Below are 25,120 nucleotides of genomic sequence, written 5' to 3' on the forward strand. Positions count from 1 at the left end.
AAGTGCGAGTGAACTGTCACAGCAGGGAGAGATGAGAATGGAGTTCAGAAGCAGGTGTGCCAAGGAAACAGGGAGATTAAAAGGAAAGGAGGGGAAATGAACACGTCTCTCGAGCAGAAAATAAGAAACAACAGACCCTAGGAGTATTTATTTGCCTTTCACCCTTTATACTAATGTTTATGAACTTGAAGAATGTTAAAATTGTAAGATACACCTAATTTTTAAAATGACAGATTTATGGATTTTGTTTTTGTGGTTTGCACTCAGGGTAGGAATCAACCTCATCTGGGCTGCCCACTCTGGGTGGTGCAAACAACACGCTTGGCTGCCAACTGAAAAGTTGGTGGCCTGAGTCCACCCAGAGGAGCCTCAGAGGAAACGCCTGGTGATCTACTTCTGAAAAACCAGCCACTGAAAACCCTATGGCCCACAGTTCTACTCTGACACACACGGGGTCACCATGAGTCAGAATCGACTCAACAGCAACTGGAGAGGGACAGAGAGAGATTTGCACCACAGGTAAAAACAAATTCTCGGTGAATTAAAACAGTAATGTAAAAAAGTCACACCATAAGAAAAGTAGAAAAGGAGAGGGCTTGCAGCACACAAGTGAGCTCAAAAAAACTTCCTAGGGTGCCGTGAGAACCGAAATGCTGAGCGCTGCTGGAAAAGTTCCCACCTGCCACCCCAATTGCTGGGTTTAAGTTCCTGCTGGGTTTTCCAAAGTCCTAACTCAAATGGGCGTATTCCACACCAATTTAATTTACTCCTGCCCATATTACTCTTAACTGGCACAGCTAAATGAGAGTTAACTCTACCATCAGAGTAAAATAAATTTAGCATAAAATTAAAAAGGCTAAATAGAATTGTTTATTATTTAGTTCTTCCTATGGAGAGAAAAATCAAGAGGCCTTATTTACATAGAAAATAGAGCCTAGATTATTGACAATGAAAATTTTCCTTTCTTTTTAGCTTTTCCATCATCTCTGAATTTACCAAGTGTCATAGGAAATTGGATGGGAGAATTGCTCTTCTCTGACAACGTGTCGTGAGGGAACATTTTAAAATTCTACAGTGAACCTTTTTTAAATCAGAAGGGAAAAGATGAGTTATTCAGTAAGGAGTATTGGGGCTAAGTGGCCGGGAAGAAATAAAACTATCTCTACCCGCTTCATGAAACATATGCATAAGAATCAAAGATTTAAACATTCAAAAATGAAATAATAAAAATACACAAACCCTACCATACTTCAGCACAGTTCCTCCCTCGGTACATAACGATGCATGGAGCCTTTAACCAGCGGAGTCTTAGGCTTAACGAAGTACAGTATATTTAACAAGCCTCCAATTATAGCCTATAAAACCAGTTGCCGACGAATCGATTTTGACTCATGGCGACTCCACGTGTCAGAGTAGAAACGGACTCTGTGGATTTTCAGAGGCTGATTTTTTGGGAAGTACAGCACCAGGTCTTTCTTCTGAGGTGCCCCTGGGTGGACTTGAGCCACCAAGTTTTTGGTTGGCAGCCAAGCATGTTAACCATATGTGAGAAACATTAGTAACAGTTAACTTTTTTTTTTTTTTGGCATGCTTACTATGCACCAGGTTCAAGGCTAAGTGCATATTCCATTTAATCTTCAGTCTTATGAGATAGATGCTATTCCCACTTAACAGATAAGAAAACTGAGATAGAAAAGTCAGGTAACTTGCCCGATGTCGTACAGCTAGGAAGTTTTGAACCCAGCTCTGACTGGATCCGTCTACTTCACTACCATCTACTTAATTTTTAATTAAAATTTAATTCTAGCAGCCAAAGCTATGATTATATAAAACATAATACCCATAATATCTAGTAATTTTTTTTTTTTTTTTTTTAATAATCCACTTACTCGAGCAATCCCTAACTCCTGCTCTGGACCACATTTGCCAATCTGGCAGGAGACAAGGGCCAGCCCTGACCCAAGTGGATGTCAAGAGTCCTGGTGCATTCAAAAGGCAACAACTGTCCTTCAATTTCACGCACTGCAACACAGCAGCGAACTACAGGGCCTGAAAGTAAGCCATCTACAGCTAAATAAAAACCTTCCTGAAAATTAAAATTCTACCCCACAGCAGTAACACAGAGACTCAACCTCTGATAATCTTCTGTTCTGTGCCACCTGCAAATCAAATCATTCCAACAAGATGGATCAAGGTCATAATTCCCAGACTCTTGCTCCAGCTTCACAGCACTGGCTCCGACCCAGGAGGGAAACAGAATATTTAAAAACAGACTCTAGCTCCTCAAGTTACTTGCACTCACACCTATCACTTTTATTATCACTATAATGGTAAGTGAGCTATCAGCTGAGAAAAATTAGCTAACAGACAGTGGAGTATGCAGAGCAGCACAAATCCAGCTTCTACCAGTGAGTACTGTCCTAACAACTACAAAAAATACACAAAAGATTCAATCAAATAACTGCAATTTCCTACTGGCAGAAAACGGACAGAATCAGACTGAAAAAAAATTCGAACTAATACGTTTCAAGAATAAGCAATACTAATAGCTAAGTATTATGTAAGAAAATTGACTCTAAGTAAAATGTGGTTAGAATAGTCTAGCTACATAGAACTAATAACATATTGACAAAAATACATAGTGCTAAATATGGGAGATTTAAAACCATCCAATCCAATCCAATATTGTATGAAGCATGAACTAACTGTATTTAAAGTTTTCTCACATTTTGAAAATTCCGTAAATAATCTTTATTTCTAGTATTACTATAAGAAAATTTCAATGCACATTTTGGAATTTCTCCATTAACTTGGCCAATTAGTTTTCCTGGTCACCTGCCATGTCACAGGTTCTAGGTTAAATGCTGGGAGGATACAAATCTATCTTTAGTTCCCTACCCACTGATAACAGTTTCCTAATAGAAAATCAGAAACCATTTCTGTGAAATACAATGTAAGGCAGTAGTCACTGTAACAAAGTTCTTTCCACAGATGGCCCCAGTAACAATGTGTTATTGATCTGGTTACAAAGTAACTCAATAGCAAAAATCCTGGACACCAAATTCATCTCTCTGCTCTTTGACAGACCCTGAAGAAAGGGTGGGGCCAGTAGAGGCGGGTGTTCAGACACAGGAATTTTTCCCATAGCTCTACAGTTCTGACGCCAAGCAGTAATTATCTCTCAATCCTACCACCTCCATCTCTCAAGCAACACTTTTGTCCCTGAAACACAAAATGCCCAAAGCAACCATTCAATTACATATGATATAAAAAAACTTATTTAAAACCTGGTCGAAAGTGATAAAGTTGGGTATGGTCATCTTTCCCTTGACCCTACTGTACCCAAAGATTTCACACAGATGCTAAGCGTATCCTTTGTCTTAGCTCTCCTTCCTGAAAGCTGAGAGTAAGATAACCAGTGTGTTCATTTTAACAAAACCACACTACTGCAAAACAAATGTGACGTTCCAATGTAATATTTTAGAACTTTACCTGAATAGGCTCCAGCTTTCCCTTTCCAATTTAAGGCATTAAATCATTGTGATTTGTGTGGGTATAAACAGATATCTAGAAGGTTCCATTTCTGGAACGCGCATGCCTAGCGCCCAATCTTCCCGCTTCTCCTAAACCACCATAAACAACAGGGAGGATAAATACCTACCCCCATATAAACTACATATAAACTATAGTTTTAATGAAACTAGGGGACAGAAAAAACCCACAAATTCCAAACAATATGAAAGTGAAGCTAAAAACATCACAAATCAAGACACCAGTAAGACAGAAGTAAGACAGTAAGACAGAAGCAGTGTGGATGCTTTAAATGTAAAAAAAGAAATCACACAAGTACTAGAATAAAATTTTAGAGCAAGAAAGTCCTTTCCAACTATGACTCAAAATCCCAAAATATAAAAGAACTGGTAAATTCTATTACATAAAAAAAAAAAACTGCATAGCAAAAAACACCGTTAGCAAAGTCAAAGACATACATCAGAAACAAAGGACAAACTCCTAATTTTTAAAGAACTCCTAAAAATTAAGAAGACCAACCCAAGAAAACGGCAGTACAGTAGTCAGTTCACAGAGAACAAAAACAAAAAGGCCCTTAAACATATGAAAAGATGCTGAATCTCATTCAGAATACAAATTAAAAAACTACACTGAGATACCACCGATCAGACTTATAAAAATTCAAAAGTTTAATGACATACACTGTTGGCATGGCTGGGCAGAAACCAGTATTTTCACGCCTTGCTGGTGGGAGTGCAAAATGATACTATCCTGTGGAGGGGAATCCAGCCATATCTACCAACCACAGATACGTTTACCCACTGACCAGGCAATCTCGCTTCTGGCAATCTAACTGCCTCTGTTGATACACCTGCATATGTACAAAGTTATTTACTGCAGCACTGTTTTAATAGCAGAGCATGAAAACAATCCAAGAGTCCATCAATAAAAGCTGATTAAATAAACTATAAAACAGCCACACAATGGGATACTCTATGGCTGTTTAAAAAACGAGGAATGTTTCTAAACCCTTATACACAACTGAGTCTAAGTTAAAAAAAAAAAAAATGCAAGATAGTATACTACTGCCTTTTGAGTAAGTAAAGTGGAATAAAGAAGGAGAATATATAATATTTATATTTGGTTAAACCTGTATAAAGAAACACCTGAGAGATAAAATCCAAAACCACAACCAAATCCATTGCCACTGAGTTGATTCTGACTCATAGTGACCCTACAGGACAGAGTAGAACTGCCCCCATAGGTTTCCAAGGCAGGCCGCCATTATCTTCTCCTGTGGAGGAGCAGCTGGTGGGTTTGAACTGCTGACCTTCTGGTTAACAGTCAAGCACGTTAACCACTGTACCACCGGGGATCTTTGAAAGATAAAATGGTGTTAGGTGCCCTTGAGCTGGTTCCGACTCCTAGCAATCCCATGTACAACAAAATGAAACACTGCACCATCCTCACAACTGTTGCTATGTTTAAGCCCATCTTTGCAACCACTGTGTCGATCCATCTTGTTAAGGGTCTTCCTCTCTTTCGCTGACCCTCTCTACTTTACCAAGCATGATGTCTGTGGTGGTTAAGATTGTGTATCAACTTGGCTGGGCCATGATTCTCACTCAGTGTTTTCATGTGATCACTCCCATGATGGAATCTGCTGTGAGTAGCCAATCAGCTGAAGGGGAATTTCCTTGGGGGTGTGGCCTGCATATAAATATAAGCAGACATCCTGGCTCTTTTGCTGGCTCTGGATCCTGCAGCTGCTTCCTGTTCATTTGACCTCTGGTTTTTTGGACTTGAGCTATCAGCTTATCTGCCAATCTTAGGATCTGTGGATCTTCACAGCCTGTTAGCGGGAGCCCTGCTGATCTTGGGTTCGCCAGCCCCTGCTATGCGAATCAGGAGAAGCCCTGTGGTCTTGCCTACCAATCTTGGGATTTGCCTATCTTCGCAGACTGTGAGCAAGAGCCCTGCTCTCTGACCTGCTGATCTTGGGTTCGCCAGCTCCTGCAGCTATGTGAATCAAGAGAAGCCTCTATTCTGATCCACAGATTTGGTACGTTCCAGCATCTAGAATCACGTTAGCCATTTCCTTAATATAAATCTCTCTCTGTATATATTTATACACTTCACTGGTTTTGTTTCTCTAGAGAACCCAGACAGGACAATGTCCTTCTCCAGGGACTGGTCTCCCCAATAACATGTCCAAAGCATGTGAGACAAAATCTCACCATCCTTGCTTCTAAGGAACATTCTGCCTATACTTCTTCCAAGACAAATTTGCTCGTTCTTCTGGCAGTCCATGGTATATTCAATATTCTTCGCAAATACCCTAATTCAAAGGCATCAATTCTTCTTCAGTCTTCCTTATTCACTGCCCAGCATTCACATGCATATGAGGTGATTGAAAATGCCATGGCTTGGGTCAGGCATACCACAGGCCTCAAAGTGACACCTTTTCTTTTTTAATACCTCAAAGAAGTCTTTTGCAGCAGATATGCCCAATGCAATATGTCATTTGACTTCTTGACTGCTGCTTCCATGGGCATTGATTGTGGATCCAAGTAAAATGAAATCCTTGACAACTTCAATATTTTCTCTGTTTATCACGATGTTGCTTATTGGTCCAGTTGTGAGGATTTTAGTTTTCTTTATATTGAGGTGTAATCCATATTGAACACTATAGCCTTTGATCTACATTAGTAAGTGTTCTTCCCTTTCTGCAAGCAAGGTTGTGTCATCTGCATAATGCAGGTTGCTAATAAGCCTTCCTCCTATCCCGATGCCATGTTCTTCTTCATATAGTACAGTTTTTCAGATTATTTGCTTGGCATAAAGACTTGAGTAAGCATAGTGAAAGGATACAACACTGACGTACCTTTCCTGATTTTAAACCACACAGTAAGCCCTTGTTCTGTTTGAACAACTGCCTTTTTGTCTATGTACAGGTTCCTCATGAGCATAATTGTTCTGGGATTCTCATTCTTGCCAATGTTATCTATAATTTGTTATGATCCACACAGTTGAATGCCTTTGCATAGCCAATGAATCACAGGTAAACATCTTTCTAGTATTTCAGCCAGGATCCATCTGAAATCAGCAATGATATCCCTTGTTCCACATCTTCTACTCAATCCAGCTTGAATTTCTGGCAGTTCTCTTTTGATGTACTGCTGCAACCATTTTTGAATTATCTTCAGGAAAATATTACTTATGTGTGATATTAGTGATATTGTTTGAGAATTTCTGCATTCTGTTGGATCACCTTTCTTTGGAATGGGTACAAGTACTGATCTCTTCCAGTTGGTTGGCCAGGTGGCTGTCTTCTGAATTTCTTGGCACAGATGAGTGAACACCTCCAATGCTGCATCCGTTTGTTCAAACAACTCAATTGGTATTCCGTCAATTCCTGGAACATTGTTTTTAGCCAGTGCCTTCAGTACAGCCTGGACTTCTTTAACACCATCAGTTCTTGATCATATGCTACCTCCTGAAATGGCTGAAGGTCGACCAATTCTTTGCGGTACAAGGACTCTGTGTAGAAACCACTAACTGTGGCTACCTACAGAGAGCAGCAGTAGGTACAAACAAGGTGGGAGGAAGCAGGGGTAGGAACAAGCCACTATGAATATACATTTTTGTAGTTTTAACTTTTGAAATCATGTAATTAGATATTTATTGAAAAACTAAAATCTGTTAAAGAAAACAGATGTCTGACTATTTTAATTATATTTCAATTTTTTAAGAGTTATACTAGTCTTAAAGGACATATATACCAACATGAAATAACTTCTAATTACACCCACTCCTCACTTACAGACGTGGTTAGGTTCCAAACACCAGGTCACTAAGTGAAAATTGGCATTATGCAAAAGTGGACAATGACGGTGGTGGAGGGATGGGGTGCCGGTGCTCTTCTGTGCCTCAGGGCTGGTGGGTGATGCACTCGCCATGGGAGGTCCGCTTCAACCCCCTCCTCCTTTTCGTGGTTCCCCTCCTTCTCCCCTCTTGTTGGGTGGGGAGCTAGTTGGAGTGGGGGCTGGTGCCCTCCTGCCTTGCCTCGCCACCTGGACCTGGGAGCTGCTACGAGCTGTTGCCAGGAGCTGGGCACCTACGCCCATGCTGGGAAGTTCAGTCCCAGGAGCCCAGGATGTTTCCCTGTGCAGGATGGAGCTTGTATGGGAGGACCATGGGGAAGGTGATAGCGTGAGTTACCACACTGGGTGATGCCAATCCTAGTGATGCTTCGCACCCCAGCATTCGTTACCGTCAGTCGCACATCATTAACATGCAAAACAGAGAGTAGATTTTTTTACTATTGTCATAAATATGAATGTTGGATAACAAGGTAGTCGATAAGTGAGGAGTAGGTGTATTCTTGTATTCGACTTCACTTACATCTTTTTTATTCACAATACATTTTTCACACCAGGCAAGAACTTTGGTATGAAGGTTAATCCGCGAAGGTCTGGGTATAGTGGAAAGCATCCTCACCTGGAAATCAGGCATATTGAGTTCTCATGTTTTGAAGCAACTCATTTGCTGTATGATCTTGGGCAAGTCACTTCATCGCCTTATTCACCTTCGTTTTTTCTTATGATTACAACAACTGGTTTCTAAAATAGTCCCTTCTATCTCTAACGTTCTGAAATTGTGCTGACCCTCTTCTAGAGTTCAGGCCTGAGCTTCTCCAACTCTCCTTTCCCATTACTCCATTTAGGCAAAGGCTAGGGCTGACTTCCAGGCAGGAAAACAAAGGCAGGGTGCAAGTTGCCTCCAGCACAAGAATGGTTGTGATCAATTCTACTTATCCTTAAGTAAAAGCCCTACCTACTAATATCGAAAGTTAAGGATAAACTGAAGACTATGTCCAATAAGTTTAAATCAAGACAGTGAGTTAGTACACATCAGTGGAAATCACCTAAGTACCATTTTCTATTGGGAGCAACAGTGATAGTCTAATTATAACAGGAATAGCTATTTCTCTGAGTTAAAAAAAAAAATCTACTTGATTTCCCACAGAGAAATCATTTGGGAAGGAGAAAATACACAGTGGAAAACTTCAAATAATACAGTTTATATCTTATTTACATGTTTCATATACATAATTCTTAGAAGAAAGGCCTGGCAATCTACTTCCAATAATCAGCTGCTGAAAACCCTATGCAGCATAGTTCTACTCTGACACACACGGTTACCATGAGTTGGAATTGACTTGACAGTAACGTTTTTATTCAATATATAACTCACATATATATCTTTCAGCATCTTTATGCTGACTAGCTAAAAGTTTGAATTTTTTTAAATGAAAGGTGAAAGTTTAAACCTCAGGTTAATTTCTTATCAAAAAATGTACACAATATTGTTTTGTGACTTTGGTTGCAATCCCCACAATGTGACAGCACATTCCCCCTTTCCACTCTGGGTTCCCTGTGTCCATCTGTCCAGTTGTCGTCCCTTCCTGCCTTCTTGTCCTGCTTTTGGACAGAACCTGTCCATTTGGTCTCATATATTTGATTGAATTAAGAAGAATGTTCCTCACATGTGTTATTTTTTGTGTCATAGGCCTGTCTAATCTTTGTCTGAAAAGTGGGCTTCAGGAATGGTTTCAGTCCTGGGTTAGCAGAGAGTCCAGGGGCCAGAATTTGGGGGGCTATTTTAATTTTTGAAATGTCATATTTATAATTAAAATAGCTAATTAATATAAGATATGTGTTTAATAAACTACAGAAGTTATTAAAAAATTATTCAATACATTTCTTTTAAACATGTGTCCTTCCCATAAATTGTATCAGAAAAGGTTTCTAAATATTCATGATTGACTATCATCTCTTAATGACTTCAGATTTAGTTAAAAAATTAGCAATGACACCTCATCTGGAGCAAGGGAGAATGAAGAAAACCAAAGACACAAGAAAGATTAGTCCAAAGGACTAATAGACCACAACTACCACGGCCTCCACCAGACTGAGTCCAGAATAACCAGATGGTGCCCAGCTACCACTACTGACTGCTCTGACAAGAAACACAATAGAGGGTCTCAGAGCTGCAGAAAAATGTAGAACAAAATTCTAACTCACAAAAAAAGACCAGACTTACTGGCCTGACAGAGACTGGAGAAACCTAGAGACCACGGCCCCCAGACACCCTCTTAACTTAGTACTGAAGTTACTCCTGAGGTTCACCCTTCAGCCAAAGATTAGACAGACCCATAAAACAAAACAAGACTAAATGGGTGCACCAGCCCAGGGGCAAGGACGAGAAGGCAGAAGGGGACAGGAAAGCTGGTAACAGGGAACCCAAGGTCAAGAAGGGGAGAGTGTTGATATCTTGTGGGGTTGGCAACCAATGTCACAAAACAATATGTGTATTAATTGTTTAATGAGAAACTAAACTGCTCTGTAAACCTTCATTTAAAGCACAATTTTAAAAAATTAGCTGTAAGTAAAAACAAAATTATCCATTTTTCTGATTTTAAGAAATCAATCTGAAAACATAAAAACCATTTGAAAATACAGTTACAGCCTTCTAAGTGTTATGAAGAAAATTTAAATATATAACAAAATAGAAATGTGTATTTAAAAAAATTAAGTCTGATTAATCATTTAATTGTGATCTAATCTGACATTGACTCTAATTCTCCCAGCTGGGAAACAGGGAGAAGAGAGGCGTAGAAGAGTTAAATTCTAATCTCCCCTAACATTAAGTCAATAAATAAATGTCTAAACCCAAGAGTCAAGATGGAGCAGCGTGAAGGTTTTATTGAGAAATACCAAGGTAAAAATGGAAGCAACAGCTGTCAGAATTAAAACAGATTGCCCCTAGACAGGAACAAGGGCCAAAGAAGAGTAAGGCAGGGGAATGCCATTTTGTTTGTTTTTAAGTACACACCTATTTGACTTTTAAAACTACTTATAGGACAAGATGGAGTAACAGAGACCAGATTGACTCTCCTGCCTAAAACAACAAGAAAAAAACACAGACAAACTATATGAAACTAATAGATTTCAAGAAACCGGACATTAAGCAACAAAGGACAGTGATCCCTGAGACATAGGAAACAAAGTAGATATGATTACACCCATTTACTGACTTGACAGTTTCCAGGTTGGCAACACAGCAGGGAGACCAGGAGGAACCTCTGAGTTGAGATGAGTTTGGGGACAGAGCACCAGAGAAGACAGAGCCACAAAGATTTTTTTTATTTCAACATAGTCAAATATTCAATGTGAATTCTTCCAATCCATTGAGGCAGTCCTTTCCTCTTTGTTATTTTTGATGGTTTCATTTTACAAACTGTTCATAAAAATACATCTGGAATTTATTTTGGTTTACAGTAAGGCTCCAAATTTATTTTTATTTGACTCAGTGGAGGGCCACACAAGACTTCTCCTGTGACGGGACTAGTGGCTTATAATGATTCTTTGCCTTTCTCTAGAGCTCTTATTATCTCTCTTGCTTAAAGTAATGAACTTCTTTTTTTCCTGATTTCATTGTGCTTTTCTATATATTTCCAAAGAAAATAAAAATCATTAGTAATTTTACCACCGAGAGATAATAACTGCTAAACAATATGTTATACGTATATTCAATTCAATTCAAACACTCATTGAGAGCCAACTACAAGTTAAGACAGTAGGGATACAACATAAAAACAAAACAAATATGGAGCCTACCTTCATGGGATTTACTCATGGCCTAGCAATAAAGAGATTAGTCTAAAAACTTACTAGTGTGGAGAATGCTATCAGGAGTATAGGCTACACGCTATCCATTTTTTAAAAACAACAATGGACATAAGACAAATCTTAAGAAAACACATTTCTCACTATTATTCCAAGACCGTTATTTTTCAGTGTACTGTAAGTGGGATCTTCCTCCATTATACTCTCTAACTTTCCCCCTTTTCTTCATACAAGCCCTAACGTGATTTCATCAGTACTGGCAAAAACTGGCAAATAATCTACTTCCTAGCCCCAAAATCATGATCGCTTTTAACAAATCAAACTGAATACCAGAAGGTGGAATTCCGTATCTATACAGAGGTCTTCAATTGAGTGCTACAACCTATAAAAAAGTATTTACCTTCATTATAGGGCACTGGATTGCCAATCTTTAATCCAACTGCTTCTGCTGATTTCAAAACTTCTAACTCCATCAAAATAACTACTCTCCTACAAAGGCAAACAAATACAAACAAGTTAGAATAAAAAAATAAATTCAGAAGCCCTTCAGTCAAATGATAAGCTATTAAAAAGACTTCCCCCAATGATCATTTTGAGAAAACGATTTCCCTTTCTCAACTGTTTTTCCTAAGCTGAATAACTTGAGAAATACATGCTATCAGTTCCTACACAAATATTTCCATTAATCTTTCACAGCATCATTATCAAGGCTTTTTGGGATCGCAGGGTTTTCATTTCCCATCCAGTCCCTTAATTAAAATGCAGCAGGCTTATTACATACCTTATCTTCAAGGAGCCCCCGACATGATAAGAATTTAGATTAAACACAAGCATATGTGGCACAGAAAGAGATTATCTGTTTTCAGAAACACATACTTATTTAAACAATTACTTTCTCCCGTGAAAACCAATTATGACAGAAGATATAAAGAAAATGTTATTATTACCCATCTTTAGGAACACGCAATCTTTGGTCTATTCTGCAACTCTTCCCAAAGACCTTAGGCCAAAAATGAAAACCTCTGACATGGCCTATGAGGTCCTGGGTAGTCTGGCTTAGGAAGCTCTCTCCAGCTCATCCTACCGTGGCTGTCTGCTCTCTCGTGTCCTGTTTTCTCTCAGTTCCTGGTACACAGTAAGCTCTTTGCTGCCACAAGGCCTTTGTACTTGCTACTCTTTGGCTGTGCCATCATTGAACACTCCTTTTTAGCTCTTTCTCAAGCATCACTTCTTCCAGAGATACTTCCCTAATCTTTACTTTAGATCAGGTTTCTCTATTATACTATCTCCTACAGCATGATGTCTCTCTTTCAGAGCACTTCTGTCAGGTTTTAATGATATATTCCTTAGTTATGTGATTATTATCTTTTTGTCCTACTAGACTGGAGCTTCAATGAGGGCAGGAATCTTCCAGTGCTTAACGTAGCAACTGGTCCACAGTAGCTGCTCAATATATACTTGACAGGGAATATCATGATATAGTTATGTTTTAAAAATAACCGCGATAGGAAAAAAAATTGCAATAAGAAAAAACAATTTGAGGGGAACACACTGGAGGCAGGAAGACTAATTAGAAGAGAAGAAATGGTGGTGGCCTGATTTAGGGTAGTGGCAGTGGAGATGAAAAAGCAGAAGGTTTGGAGCAATATTGAAGCAATAATAAATCCAAGTTCATCACGTTGTGTTCTTTAAATAGTCTGCCGGGTGTATTCTGAATTTTTACATACAATCCATCAGTCTGTGCCACTCTTACTAGGTTTTTGTATCAGGGTTACGTTACTTCAATAAAATAAGCTCGAAACTAACTGTTCTTAAAAATTAGACAGAGATAGTCCCTGTAAAAACTATTTGATAGATAATCTGTTGTGTGCCATCGACTCAATTCCGACTCATAGTGATAATACAGGACAGAGAACTGCCCCGTAGTGCTTCCAAGGCTGAAATCTTTACAGGAGGCGATCACCAGGCCTTTTCTCCCACAGAGTGGTTAGTGGGTTCAAACTGCTGACCTTTCGGTTAGCAGCCAAGAGCTTAACCACTGTGCTACCAGGGCTCCTCGATAGATACTTAGTGGTGGATATTTAACGACCTTCCAAAATCATCCAAATTACTCCAGAACATTTAAAAGTGGAAGGTTTATCAATCATTTAGCATTATCCTAATATCAAAACCTAAGAGAACAGGCACATGAAATCAAAACTAATTTCATCTTGTATTACATATACATACATCGTAAATAAAACATTAGCAAGATGAATCCAGCAGCATATTAAAATACGCCAATACCAATTTACAGCAAATACAGATGACAGACGGATACGTTAAACGACATTACTGGAATACAATCAGCAAAATCCAGACTGTGGGAGGGTAAAAAAATACCCTGGTTTCTTTAAAAATAATAGCACAGGAGAAAAAGAGATATGGAGGAGGAACTTTACAGATTCAAAAGGACTTATTTAAAAAAAAAAATCAACCAACTGTAAACGTTACAGGCAGTCCCTGGGCGATGAACATCAGACTTCTATACAACTCACAGTTACGAACCAGCCCACCCCTCATAAAGCTACACACAATGGTTCATAATAACAAGTGCTAATTTGTGACAAGCATCGAAACATTATTAATACTGCATTATTATGTTAAAGATGTTTTAGTGTATCTGGAAGTGTTTCTTTAATGTTTTGTTATGCACAGAAAGGTACACTATATAATATATTCTCAAACATTTGACTGACATTAGAGACAAACCGTATCCAACTGTTCCAACTTACATACAAATTTGACTTAAAGACAGACTTAGGAATGGAACTCGTTTGTAATCTGGGGGCTGCCTGTACTACGAATCTTGAATACATGGATATATATTTAACAATTAATATATATATACATACGCATATATAGATGTGCGTATGTGAATGATAACTGAAAATTGAACACTAACTGGACAGTCAATACGATATTTATATCATTAATAGTCCACTAGAAAATAATATTCAAATTAGCAAAAAAGCCAGCACAGTGGTTAAGAGCTACAGCAAGCTATGGCTGCTTATCAAAAGGTCAGCAGTTCAAATCCACCAGCCACTCCTTGGAAACGTTATGGGGCAGTTCTACTCTGTCATGGAGGGTCGCTATGGGTCGGAGCTGACTTGATGGCAACAGGTATAGGGGCATGATGGTACACGATACTTTTCTGTATTCTGTGTACTTTTGTATATGGTTTAAATTATCCAGCATCAAAAACAAACAAATACATTTTTAAAAGACGGGAAGTCAGCAAAGTGGGGGCAAAAAAATTTTTTTAATGCAGGGTTCACTGCAGGAATGCAATGATAGTTCAGTATTAGATAATCTGTTAAGGTAATTGATAATATTAAAAGATGAAAAACATGAGATACAGGAAAAGCTTTCGAAAAAAATTCAGCAGCCATTCCTGATAAAACCCTAAGTAATAGAAGGACCTAAAAGACTTCCTGAACATAATAAAGTGCGTGTATTCACATGATAAATACCATGCTGAACATCAAAACTAAAAATATTTCTGTTAAAATCAGGGTGCACACGGGGTACCTATTTGCACTCCTGCTGTCCAACATTGATGTGATGATGGCTCTAGCTAATGCATTAAGATCAAAAAGCAATAAATGACAGTTTCATAAATACTAGAATAAAGAGATAATACAATCATATGTATATAAAATCCAACAGACTTTAAATGAACACATACAATACTCTTGGATGAGAACACTTAATAGCAAATACTATAAATGTAATACAATCCTTGGCATTCCAACAAGACTCCTGCTTGTTTTTTCTTTGCGTTTTTTGAATTTGACAATATAACTCTAAAATTCATATGGAAGAATAAACATAGAAGTGCCAAGAAAATTTTGGGGGAAAAAAAATAAAGGAGACTAAGGCCTATAAATTACCAAAATATTCTACCGGTACCTACTTTAACCAAAACTTTTTGGCAGATAATAACAAACGTTGGCGGAGATGGAGAGAAACTGGAGCCCTCACACACGGCTGGTGGAAATGCAAACTAGTGCATCCACTATGGAAAATTGTCTGGCAGTTCCTCAAAAAATTATAGAGTAATCATTTCACCCAGCCATTCCATTCCTAACTATATACTCGAGGGAAATAAAAGTGCATGTCCACCCAAAAACTTGCCCCCAAATGTTCATAGCAGCATTATTCATAATAACCAAAAGGTGGAAACAACTAAATACCCATGAACTGAGTAACGGATTTACAAAAAGTGGTATATCCAAACCATAAAAAGGAATGAAGTTCTGATACATGCTACAATAAGGATGAATGTTGAAAATATTTTGCTAAGTGAAAAAGCCAGTCATAAAGAATCTATTTTATTGATATAAAATGTCCAGAACAGGTAAATCCATAGAGACAGAAAGCAGACTAGTGGTTGCCCAAGGCTAGAGAGGACAGAGAGTTGAAGGGGTACAGGGTTTCTTTTGAGGGTGATGAAAATGTTCTAAAATTAACTGTGTTGATGGTTCAACAACTCTGTGAATACACTAAAAATCATTTAATTGTACTCCTTAAATGGGTGAATTGTATGGTATGTGAATTATATCTCAATAAAGCTGTCACCAAAAAAAAAAAATAGTAATAATAACAAGAAAGTTCCATGACACTGGCACAGAAACAAACAGGTCACTGGAAAATAATGGCAAACTCAGAATAGACCCAGATAAATGGAACACCAGCTTCTCTCATCTACTTTTGCCCCCACCCATCAATTCACCACAAGCCTGTCAGAGAAACCTTTTGAAAAAACTTTTTAAAAGATCAAACCACTCCCCTGCTCAAAACCCTATGGGTTTCCTGTCACACTCAGAATAAAAATCTAAATTCCTTACTGGGGCCTTCCATTTGGAAGAAAATTAAGCTGAATTTCTCCCTCATGCCCTACATAAAAGTAAATCTGAAATGAACTAAAGTTGATTTCAAAAATCTACAGAATGTCTGAAGAACTACAAAATATTTTTATAACATGGTTAGGAGGCCTCCTAACCAAGATACAAAATCCAGAAGCCATAAGGGAAAAAACAGACACATTTGACAAGATTAAAAAAAAAAAAAACTTCAATTCCATATCACAAGACACCATAAACACACCAAGATAGAGTGAAATAAAATATTTGAAACAGGTAACAAAGACTTAATCAATGTCGCTGGTTTACAGAGAACTCCCACAAATTAATAATAAAGAAAAATAAGCCAAGTATATAATAAAAAGCTATTCAGAAAAGAGCTACAAATAGTCAATAAATATGTGAAAAGACATTTGACCTCACTAAAAGGGAAATTTAAATTAAAATAATGATGATTGGCAATTATTTTAAAAAGTATTAAGACTTGCTGTGTTGAGATGGTTAAAAGGAAACAGGTATTTTTTATCCTTAGCTTTAAAACAAAAAACCAGTTGCCATCCACTTGATTCCAACTCATGGCAACTCCACATATGTCTCCCTCAGGTTTTCAATGGCTGATTTTTCTTTCTTTCTTTCTTTTTTTACTGTGCTTTAGGTGACAGTTTACAGCTCAAGTTAATTCCTCATACACAAATTTATACGCATATTGTTCTGTAACATTAATTGCTCAGTGTCTGATTTTTCAGCAGTAGATCACCAGGCCTTTCTTCCAGGGCACCTCTCAGTGGACTCAAACTTTTGGTTAGCAGCCAAGCATGTTAACTGTTTGCACCACTCAGGGACTTCTAAAAACAGCTTTCCAAAAACCCAAAATGAAACCCACTGCCATCAAGTTGATTGCAACTCACAGCAATCCTACAGAACAGAACAGAACTGCTTCATATAGTTTCCAAGGCTGCGCTCTTTACGGAAACTGACTGCCACATCTTTCTCCGGTGGAGCAGCTGGTGGGTTTGAAACTCTGACCTTTCACTTAGCAGCCAAGCTCTTAACCACCGTGCCATCAGGGCTCCTTAAACCTGAGATATAATTCATATACCATAAAATTCACCCTTTAAAAGTGTACAGTTCAGTGGTTTTAGTATATCCACAAAGGTGTACAAGCATCACCGCTTCCTAATTTCAGAACTGTTTTTATCACTACAAACAGAAAGATTGTGCCTATCAGCAATCACTCCCATTCCGCCACTGCTAAAAACCAAACCTGTTGTCACTGAGTCAATTCTGACACACGGTCACCCTACAGGACAGAGCAGAGCTGCCCCATAGGTTTTTCAAGGCTATACAGAAGCAGACTGCCATATCTTTCTCCCATATCCCAGCCCCGGGAACCATTAATCTAACCAGCTAACCTGTTTCTAGGGATTTGCCTATTCAGAAACAGGCACTCTCATACAATGTTCATGAGTATGCAAATAGGTATACCATGGCTTTCGACTCCACGATATTAATTCTAATAATCTACCCTTCAGAAATAATAGCACGAGCATGTAAAGATAAATGTACAAGGATGATTGCTAAAGCCCTGTTTCAAATAAATTGAAATGATCACCAAAAGGGTAAGGAGTAAATAAGCCTGGATGTACACACACACACCAGCTCTCAGCAGAGGTAGGAAAGATGACAAGGCATGTTATCGCCCTGAGGTGGTCGAATAAATCAAAGCCCGTGGGAGTGGAATTTTATCCTTGACTGGAGAGAATGGGCTTTGGAACTTGAGTTTCCCAGCAAGAACCGCACTCAACCCCAGCAAAGCTTTCCACCCTCTCCGATAACCATGCTCTAGACGACAGAAAAGTGGATAGAAAGCACCACTTAAGCACTCAAAGGTAGCCTGGAGTGAAAGATAGCACGTCCCAAGTGAGAAGGCTGGCAAGGAGACTTACCAAGCCTAGACTATATCAGAGCAAAAATAAAGTGTGGACAGGACTGTCCACATTAAGCATGAACAAGATAAAAAAAAAAAAATGACATAGCAACAACGTAACACACAACAAAGCATAAAAATGAAGAGGAACATGGAAGGCAAAAGACAACGAAAGAACCTACTCTAGAAGAAAACGTAAGCCAAGAAAGGGAATAATACTTCCAAACAGTGGTTTGCAAATTAATGAGACTATGAATTTAATAAAAGAATAAAGATTAGATAAAACAATAGACTGAGAAGAAAACTGAGTTTGAAAAGCTAAGGAAAAGATGAGAACAAAAGTACAGTAACACCATTATGTATTTAATACTTAAGTTACAAACATCAAGGAAAAGAACATAGAAAGCAAAACGCTGAACTACTATTATGCTGGAAAACCCTGAAGTAACCCAAAGCATGCGTTAGAAAAAAGATCAAAACAAGCTGAAGACATATGGAAGAAAAAGTTATCTGCAACGTAGGTCAAAACTGAAACTCAGTAAATGAAATCAAAAAGAGCATTAAGGATTAACACACAGAAAATTTTCCTCAAAAAGAAGGCAGGGAAAGGGCCACATGAACCAGAGACCTACATCATCCTGAGACCAGAAGAACTAGTTGGTGCCCGGCCACAACCAATGACTGCCCTGACAGGGAACACAACAGAGAACCCCTGAGGGAGCAGGAGATCAGTGGGATGCAGACCCCAAATTCTCATAAAAAGACCAGACTTAATGGTCTAACTGAGACTAGAGGAATCCCGGCAGTCATGGTCCCCAAACCTTCTGTTGGCCCAGGACAGGAACCATTCCCGAAGACAACTCATCAGACATGAAAGGGACTGGACAGTGGGTAGAAGAGAGATGCTGATGAAGAGTGAGCTATTTGGGTCAGGTGGACACTTGAGACTGTGTTGGCATCTCCTGTCTGGAGGGGGGATGGGAGGATAGAGAGAGTTGGAAGCTGGCAAAATTGTCACGAAAGGAGAGACTGGAAGGGCTGACTCATTAGGGGGAGAGCAAGTGGGAGTACGGAGTAAGGTGTATATAAACTTATATGTGACAGTTTGACTAGATTTGTAAACGTTCACTTGAAGCTCAATAAAAGTTAATAAAAAAAAAAAAGAAGGCAGGCCTGAACCTGAAGACTGAAAGCGCATACCATACACTAGAAAAAAGAAAAAAAAAAACTGATATAGAACAATTGACATGAACTTGAAGCATAAAGAATGAATTCCTCAAGAATACAGGAAGAAAAAGCAAAGCTTTCTACAAGGGAAGAAATCAAATCAGGCTGGCCTGAAGACTTCAATGCCAGATCAATTTCAATGCCAGAACACAAAATTCTGAGGGTAAAACCACGGGACCCACGGATATGACACCCAGCCACATTGTTATTCTGGTATAAATCAACAGGCTGATATAAGGGAATATGGCACTAATGAATTATTCCAGAAAAAAGCTCCTGAATGAAATCCAATAAACCAAGAGAATCAAAATAAAGAAGGCAGAAGGAAGGATGGCTGGAGAAAACATAAAAGTCCTGATCAGTGTAACACAGAACTAACTACTTTAACCTCTTAGCATTGTTCAATTTTCTCTCATTTTAATATTAATGGAAACATTTATCTGACTAAATTCAGTTGTTCCTTGTTTATTTGTATTGAATCATAAGAGAAATTTTAATTAAGTATAGTGTGTATATTTTTTAAATTTGTTGTAATTTTTAAAAAATAATTTCAAGCTTATAGAAAAAGTTGCAAAGATAGCACAAGTATCTTTCATTTCCCAAGCCATTTGAGAGTAAGCTGCCAACACAATGCTCTATAGTTTTGGGATATTTTCCCACTTAGCCACAACACAACCATCGAAATCAGGAAATTAACGCTGGTACAGTACTTCCGTGTAATGCACGGAACCCATTCACATTTCATGAAATGTCTCAGTGATCTTCTCTATAGCAAAAGGATCCAATCCAGGATCACTTGTTATACTTGTCTCTTAAATCTGTAATAGTTTCTCATCCTTGAGGCTTCTAAAGATCAGAGGCCGGTTCTTTTGTAGACTGTCCCTCAATATGCTTGAAGCTTCCTCATGATTGGATACACGTTATGCATTTTTGGCAAGAACATCACAGAAGTGACGATGTGTTCTCCTTGCGTTCTATCAGCTGATACACAATTTCCATTTGACGCATTACCATAATGTTGATCATTATAGTCAGGTGCTGTCTGCCACGTTTCTCCAATGTAAAGTTAGCTTTCCCTTTTACAATTAGGTATGTCCTGGGGAGGTCCTTTAAGTCTGTAACTTGTTCAAACTAAACTATCACTCACTGGTTTCAGGGTGTGTGGTAGGCTGACTAACGGCCTCCCAAAATATATCTCCCAGGTCAATTCCCAGACGTTGTGCCTCATGTGCAGCCACCCCCCATCTGTCGGTGGAAGCTTGCCTGATGTTATAAATGAACAGGTTTCAGTGGCACTTCCAGACTAAGACAAACTAAGAAGAAAAGTCCTGGCAATCTACTTCAGAAAAGCAGTCAATAAAAACCCTACGAGTCACGATGGCCCTATGTGGAACCCAGCGTGGAGGTGGCGCAGCACCGCAATGCAATTCGTTGTTCTGTTGTGCATGCGGTTTCCACGAGTTGGGGGCCGACTAGATGGCACCTAAAAACGACAAAAAGACATCTATGTCCTAATCCTTGGAACCTGTGAATGTTACTCTATATGGCAAGACAGGATTTTGCAATGTGATTAAACCCAGGATCCCTAAATAGGGAAATTATCCTGGATTATCAGGGTGGGCTCTAAGTGCAATGATATGTATCCTTATAAGGGGGAGGAAGAGGAAGATCTGACAAACAGAAGAGGAGAAGGAATATGATCACACAGGCAGAGATCAGACGGATGCAGCCAAGTAATGCCGGTGGCCATGAGGAATGACAGCAGTCGCCAGAAATTAGAAGAGGCAAGGGGTGGATTCTCCCGTGGCCCTGCCTACACGTTGATTTCAGCCCAGTAAAACCGAGTTCAAACTTCTGGCCCCCAGAAATGTAAGAGATTAAATTTCTGTTGTTTTAACTACCCGCTTTGAGGTAGTATGTTACAGCAGCCATGAAAACCCATTATTGCTATAGAGTCTATTCCAACTCTTAGTGACCCTACAGGACAGGGTAGAACTGTCCCATAGGATTTCCAAGGAGTGGCTGGTGGATTCCGGCTGCCGACCTTTTGGTTAGCAGCCAAGCTCTTAGCCACCAGGGCTCCATAGCAGCCATAGGAGACTAATATAGCATCCATTAATGTTTCCTGCATAAATTATTATGTTCGTTGCCAAATAAGATATTCTAATGCCATCAGTCCTCTACATTTGTTACATGTCATACTACTATTAAAAAAAAAAAAAAAAACTTTTTATTCCCTCTATGTATTCATTTATTCAGTATGGATTTATGGATTCCTTTTTATTCAATAGATTGTAATCTGCTGCTGTCATTTATTTTGATTTTTAAATCGTCCTAGATTTGCAAGTAGAAAACCCTGCGAGCTGATTTCTCTGTCCTTTTGACATGTTCCTATCACCCCTGCACATGTCCTTCCTGTTTTTCAATTTTTTTATTGTGTTAAATAGATATGCCCCCACATGTCTGTCAGTTTGTCGTACTGTGGGGGCTTGTGTGTTGCTGTCATGCTGGAAGGACATGGAGGACTGGTTTCAGCTGAGCTTCCAGACTAAGACAAACTAGGAAGAAGGACCCGGCAATCTACTTCTGAAAAGCAGTAGCCAGTGAAAACCTTATGAATAGCAGCAGAACGCTGTCTGATATAGTGCTGGAAGATGAGTCCCCCAGGTTGGAAGGCACTCAAAAGATGACTGGGGAAGAGCTGCCTCCTCAAAGTAGAGTCGACCTTAATGACGTGGATGGAGTAAAGCTTCTGGCACCTTCATCTGTTGATATGGCACGACTCAAAATGAGAAGAAACAGCTGCAAACATCCATTAATAATTAGAACCTGGAATGTACAAAGTATGAATCTAGGAAAACTGGAAATAGTCAAAAATGAAATGGAGCGTATAAACATCGATATCCTAGGCATTAGTGAGCTGAAATGGACTGGTATTGGCCATTTTGAATCGGACAATCACATAGTCTACTATGCTGGGAATGACAGCTTGAAGAGGAATGGTGTTGCATTCATCGTCAAAAAGAACGTTTCAAGATCCACCCTGAAGTACAACGCTTTCAGTGATAGGATAATATCTATACGCCTACAGGGAAGACCAGTTAATATGACTATTATTCAAATTTACGCACCAACCACTAGGGCCAAAGATGAAGAAATAGAAGATTTTTATCAGCTGCTACAGTCTGAAATTGATCAAACTAGCAATCAAGATGCATTGATAATTACTGGCAATTGGAATGCAAAAGTTGGAAACAAAGAAGAAGGGTCAGTAGTTGGAAAATATGGCCTTGGTGATAGAAACAATGTCGGAGATCGAATGATAGAGTTTTGCAAGACCAATGACTTGTTCACTGCAAATACCTTCTTTCACCAACATAAACAGCGACTATACACATGGACCTCGCCAGATGGAACACAAAGAAATCAAACTGACTACATCTGTGGAAAGAGACGATGGAAAAGCTCAATATCATCAGTCAGAACAAGGCCAGGGGCCAATTGTGGAACAGACCATCAACTGCTCATATGCAAGTTCAAGCTGAAACTGAAGAAAATCAGAGCAAGTCCACGAGAGCCAAAATATGACCGTGACTATATCCCACCTGAATTTAAAGACCATCTCAAGAATAGATTTGACGCATTGAACACTAGTGACCGCAGACCAGACGAGTTGTGGAATGATATCAACAACATCATCCATGAAGAAAGCAAGAGATCACTGAAAAGACAGGAAAGAAAGAAAAGACCAAGATGGATGTCAGAGGAGACTCTGAAACTTGCTCTTGAGCATTGAGCAGCTAAAGCAAAAGGAAGAATGGATGAAGTAAAAAAACTGAACAGAAGATTTCAAGGGGCCTCTCGAGAAGACAAAGTAAAGTATTATAATGACATGTGCAAAGAGCTGGAGATAGAAAACCAAAAGGGAAGAATATGCTCAGCGTTTCTCAAGGTGAAAGAACTGAAGAAAAAATTCAAGACTCGAGTTGCAATACTGAAGGATTCCATGGGGAAAATATTAAATGACACACGAAGCATCAAAAGAAGATGGAAGGAATACACAGAGTCATTATACCAAAAAGAACTAGTCAATATTCAACCAATTCAAGAGGTGGCATATGATCAGGAACCGATGGTACTGAAGGAAGAAGTCCAAGCTGCTCTGAAGGCATTGGAGAAAAACAAGGCTCCAGGAATTGATGGAATATCAATTGAGATGTTTCAACAAAGAGATGCATTCCTGGACGTGCTCACTCGTCTATGCCAAGAAATATGGAAGACAGCTTCCTGGCCAACTGATTGGAAGAGATCCATATTTATGCCTATTCCCAAGAAAGGTGATCCAACCGAATGTGGAAATTATAGAACAATATCGTTAATATCACACACAAGCAAAATTTTGCTGAAGATCATTCAAAAACGGTTGCAGCAGTATATCAACAGGGAACTGCCAGAAATTCAGGCTGGTTTCAGAAGAGGATATGGAACCAGGGATATCATTGCTGATGTCAGATGGATCCTGGCTGAAAGCAGAGAATACCAGAAGGATGTTTACCTGTGTTTTATTGACTATGCAAAGGCATTCAACTGTGTGGATCATAACAAACTATGGATAACACTGCGAAGAATGGGAATTCCAGAACACTTAATTGTGCTCATAAGGAACCTTTACATAGACCAAGAGGTAGTTGTTTGGACAGAACAAGGGGATACTGATTGGTTTAAAGTCAGGAAAGGTGTGTGTCAGGGTTGTATTCTTTCACCATACCTATTTAATCTGTATGCTGAACAAATAATATGAGAAGCTGGACTACATGAAGAAGAATGGGGCATCAGGATTGGAGGAAGACTCATTAACAACGTGCGTTACGCAGATGACACAACCTTGCTTGCTGAAAGTGAAGAGGACTTGAATCTCTTACTAATGAAGATCAAAGACCACAGTCTTCAGTATGGATTACACCTCAACATAAAGAAAACAAAAATCCTCACAGCTGGACATATGAGCAACATCACGATAAATGGAGAAAAGACTGAAGTTGTCAAGCATTTCATTTTACTTGGATCCACAATCAGCAGTCACGGAAGCAGCAGTCAAGAAATCAAAAGACACACTGCATTGGGAAAACCTGCTGCGAAGGACCTCTTCAAAGTGTTGAAGAGCAAAGATGTCACCCTGAAGACTAAGGTGTGCCTGACCCAAGCCATGGTATTTTCAATCGCATCATATGCATGTGAAAGCTGGACAATGAATAAGGAAGACCAAAGAAGAGTTGACGCCTTTGAATTGTGGTGTTGGCGAAGAATATTGAGTATACCATGGACTGCCAAAAGAACGAACAAATCTGTCTTAGAAGAAGTGCGGCCAGAATGCTCCTTAGAGGCAAGGATGGCGAGACTGGGTCTTAAGTACTTCGGACATGTTGTCAGGAGGGATGAGTCCCTGGAGAAGTACATCATGCTTGGCAGAGTACAGGGTCAGCGGAAAAGAGGAAGACCCTCAACAAGGTAGACTGACACAGTGGCTGCAACAATAAGCTCAAGCATGACAATGATTGTAAGGATGGCACAGGACCGGGCAGTGTTTCGTTCTGTTGTGCATAGGGTCGCTATGAGTCGGAACCGACTCAACGGCACCTAACAACAAATAGATATGACATAAAATTTGCTGTTTTAATTTTTTTTTTAATAATTTTTATTGAGCTTTAAGTGAACGTTTACAAATCAAGTCAGTCTGTCACATATAAGCTTATATACACCTTAATCCATACTCCCACTCACTCTCCCCCTAATGAGTCAGCCCTTCCGGTCTCTCCTTTCGTAACAATTTTGCCAGTTTCTAACCCTCTCTACCCTCC

General features: G+C 39.1%; 1 protein-coding gene across 1 annotated transcript in view; it reads right to left on the reverse strand.

The window, feature by feature from the left end:
- RPA1 (replication protein A1) overlaps positions 1-25,120 on the reverse strand; it is a 61,842-nt gene that overhangs the window by 20,844 nt on the left and 15,878 nt on the right. The window contains exon 5 of the mRNA XM_049858831.1: positions 11,602-11,690. Coding sequence (XP_049714788.1) covers positions 11,602-11,690 — 89 coding nt within the window. The remainder of the gene's footprint in view (positions 1-11,601; positions 11,691-25,120) is intronic.

The sequence above is a fragment of the Elephas maximus genome, chromosome 19 (assembly GCF_024166365.1).
Source record: "Elephas maximus indicus isolate mEleMax1 chromosome 19, mEleMax1 primary haplotype, whole genome shotgun sequence".
Taxonomy (NCBI): Eukaryota; Metazoa; Chordata; class Mammalia; order Proboscidea; family Elephantidae; genus Elephas; species Elephas maximus.